Here is a 3192-nt window from a genome sequence, read left to right as displayed (position 1 = left end):
TATAATGTCATATATGTGTGAGTATTTATCTCCATTTGTTGACTGTTACCCTCACATTTCCCAGTATATGAATTGTAAGCTCTGAATACTGAAGATACAATTAGCATATCAAATGATTCCCATGAAGAAGGAAGAAGAGGGCCCTAATCCTGGAAAGGCTTGATCCAGCATTGTAGGGGAGTACCAGGACAGAGAAAAGGGAGGGGGGAAAGATAGAGAATGGATGGAGAGAAGAGGACGTATGGGACATATGGGGAGGGGAGAACTGGGAAAGGGGAAAGCTTTTGGATTGTAAACAAAGGATATAGAAAATAAAAAATAAAAAAAAGTTTTTCTCATTCCAATTCTTTCCCATTAGATCAATTGTCAGATCCATTTCCTGAGAGATACAACCATCTTGCCCTATTTCTAGGAAGACTCCATATTTGATGCTTTTAATTCAGTTTAGATCCGGAAGGTCCACTACCACCCTGGGCCCCAAACTTCTCTCCCATGGTTTGACAGTTGATTAGCTTTATCTCACTGTTTGTTCAAATATAGCTACCACTGGCACACCCATTTTTATAAACATAGTCTCCATTCTTACAGCGGTTTTATTGCCAACTTCTGTTTTATTTTTCATCTTTAAAGCACAGTATGATTATGATATCATTTAATAATAATCTTTTAATAACTAATTAGTAGAGGCAATGTACTTCCATATGCTGTAATACAAATGTGAAAAAGGACAGCATTGATTCAGAACAAAGAATCATTGGACTTGTTGGGATTAGCTTACACAATCTATTCAATATTTCCAAGTATGAGTTTTTTATTTAAGCAAAACCATTAAAAAGCAACCAACTATTTGGCATGTGCTATGCATTAAAAGTTTCACATATTGCCTAGCAAATATGATGTTTACAAGAAGTTATACTTGATTTACACTTTTAAAATTGCTTAAAGACTAAATATGGATTAAATCCACTAATTTCCTTCCTCATAAATTACTTGAACATAACATCTCTGTCTTGTATTTTTGCTATGAACATACCAGTAGTTAGTGACAGTTTTTTGTTTCTTTAATCACACAAGCTAAAGAATTAGTATTCATAGCAGAAAATTTTTGTTAATAAATATATTTAGTAGATGGAATGCTGTATTGCTGAAGAAATAATTACCTGAAAAAATAATGTCCTTAGAAATTTTACAAGAGGGAGCACCATTCTAAACTGCTTGTTAACAAACCCGTAGAATACAAATCTTTACCATCATAGGATAAGATTAAAATTATACGTACCAAATGTGAAATCCTCTTAATGAGATACCATACACTCTGGATGAATGAATGTTCACACACATAGTATCTTAAAGATCTGAAGTATGATGAAACAAACATCACTTACAAACTCTTAAGTATGTTGCACAATAATGGTATGATGAAATAAAAGACTTAATTTGGGAACTTGAAATCTTCCTGAGGACAAAAACAAAAACCAACCAACCATCCAACCGACCAAGCAAACAAAATAAGAAATCTTCCTGAGATTTGTATTGGCTATATTTTGGAATCAAGAAATTTGACAGCATTAATGTGAACATTACCTTATATATACAATAAATAGAATACAAAAAATACAATTTTATCGTTTAATTTTGATGGATATGTCAAAAACTGTCATATTTATGAATAGTCTTAGCAGTTCAAATTGGTTTCAGTTCCTCAAATATAAGAAGTATATTTGAGCAGCATATTTCTATTGAAAATAATTAGATTCAAATGGTTTAATGCATTAACAGGTTTTTTCTTTTATCAATTTCAACTTTCTTTGTACAAGTGATACTATAATAGAGAATTATAGTATCTGGTGGAAATAAATTGTTCAAAGGAGAAGAGACTTGATTCAAAATGTTATAAAATCATCCCCTTTTCATGTTTTTTTTAATCACATTAATTACTTCCTTATTTCTTAGACTATAAATAAAGGGGTTTAATAAAGGAATTACAAGAGTATAAAAAATAGCGACAGGTATGTCTTCATCTCCTTCATTAATTGAACTTGGTCGAATATATGTGTAGAGAAGAGACCCATAGAATATTGACACAGACAGGAAGTGGGATGCACAGGTAGATAAAGCTTTGCTTCTTCCCTCTCTGGACTTCATAGTGAATATAGTATAAAGGATGCAGAAATATGATATCAGAACTATAATAATGGAAAAGGTTTGAACTGAACCAGAAAAGATGAGTATCATCAGTTCATTTATATAAGGGTCAACACATGAGAGTCTGTATAGTGGAATGACATCACAAAAGAAGTGCTTGATTGTGTGGGACCTGCAGAATGTTAACCTGAACAGGAACACTATGTGAATCATGGAATGTATGTGTCCTGCTATGTATGCTCCTGTGGTCATCTGAAGGCAGAGCTTCTTGGACATCATGCTGTGGTACTGCAGTGGGTTGCATATGGCCACATAGCGGTCATAGGCCATTGCTGCCAGAAGAAAGCAGTCTGTAGTTTCAGCAAGACAGAGAGCATAGAACTGTGCCATGCACTCATAGAGAGAAATCCTCCTGTCCACAGAAAAGAAGTTTTCTAGCATCTTGGGAGTGATGGCACAGGAGCAGCAGGAGTCCATCAGAGCCAGGTTGCCCAGAAAGATGTACATGGGTGTGTGGAGACGAGGCTCCATGTAGATCAAGGCTACCAGCCCAAGATTCCCCACCATGGTGACCAGATAGATAGTAAAGAACACCAGGAACAGAAGTATCTTCAGGTCTGGGTAATCTGAGAATCCTATGAGGATGAACTCTGTTGTCAAGGAGTAGTTGTCCTGGGTCATCTTCAGCTTCTCTGTTGACAAGTGATAAGGATGTCAGATTGCAACAGTTACCTGACCATTTCCACATTTAATAAATAATAATAATAATAATAATAATTTTGTGTAGTAGAATAATTTATCCTCCAAACACAACCCTACTGTCTTTACTATCTCTGTAATATTTTCTGTACTTTTGAGATTCTTTTTATCCTTATAAAGTCAACATCTTTGAAATTTACAGGAATATTTTAATAATCCTGGGGTGTACTTAAAGTTTAAAAGTAAAATTTTTCTGTATGTATATAAAGATATCACATAGATTTAATGTACCCAAATTTATTTTCTTGTCTTCACATAATTCTAGCATTAATGTAATACAAGTAAGGC

General features: G+C 34.1%; 1 protein-coding gene across 1 annotated transcript; it reads right to left on the bottom strand.

Annotated features, from left to right (window-relative positions):
- Positions 1-1899: 1899 nt before the first annotated feature.
- Positions 1900-2826, bottom strand: LOC127665533 (olfactory receptor 5K3-like). The gene has a single exon (XM_052157943.1). The coding sequence runs from the start codon at positions 2824-2826 to the stop codon at positions 1900-1902; it is 927 nt and encodes a 308-aa protein (XP_052013903.1).
- Between the last annotated feature and the right edge of the window lie 366 nt (positions 2827-3192).

The sequence above is a fragment of the Apodemus sylvaticus genome, chromosome 15 (assembly GCF_947179515.1).
Source record: "Apodemus sylvaticus chromosome 15, mApoSyl1.1, whole genome shotgun sequence".
Taxonomy (NCBI): domain Eukaryota; kingdom Metazoa; phylum Chordata; class Mammalia; order Rodentia; family Muridae; genus Apodemus; species Apodemus sylvaticus.
Note: the sequence above shows the minus strand (reverse complement) of the source record. Positions and strands in the feature narration are given on the sequence as shown.

Excerpts from the sequence above, each read along its gene's own strand:
- LOC127665533 (XM_052157943.1), bottom strand. The coding sequence starts at position 2,826 with ATGACCCAGGACAACTACTCCTTGACAACAGAGTTCATCCTCATAGGA.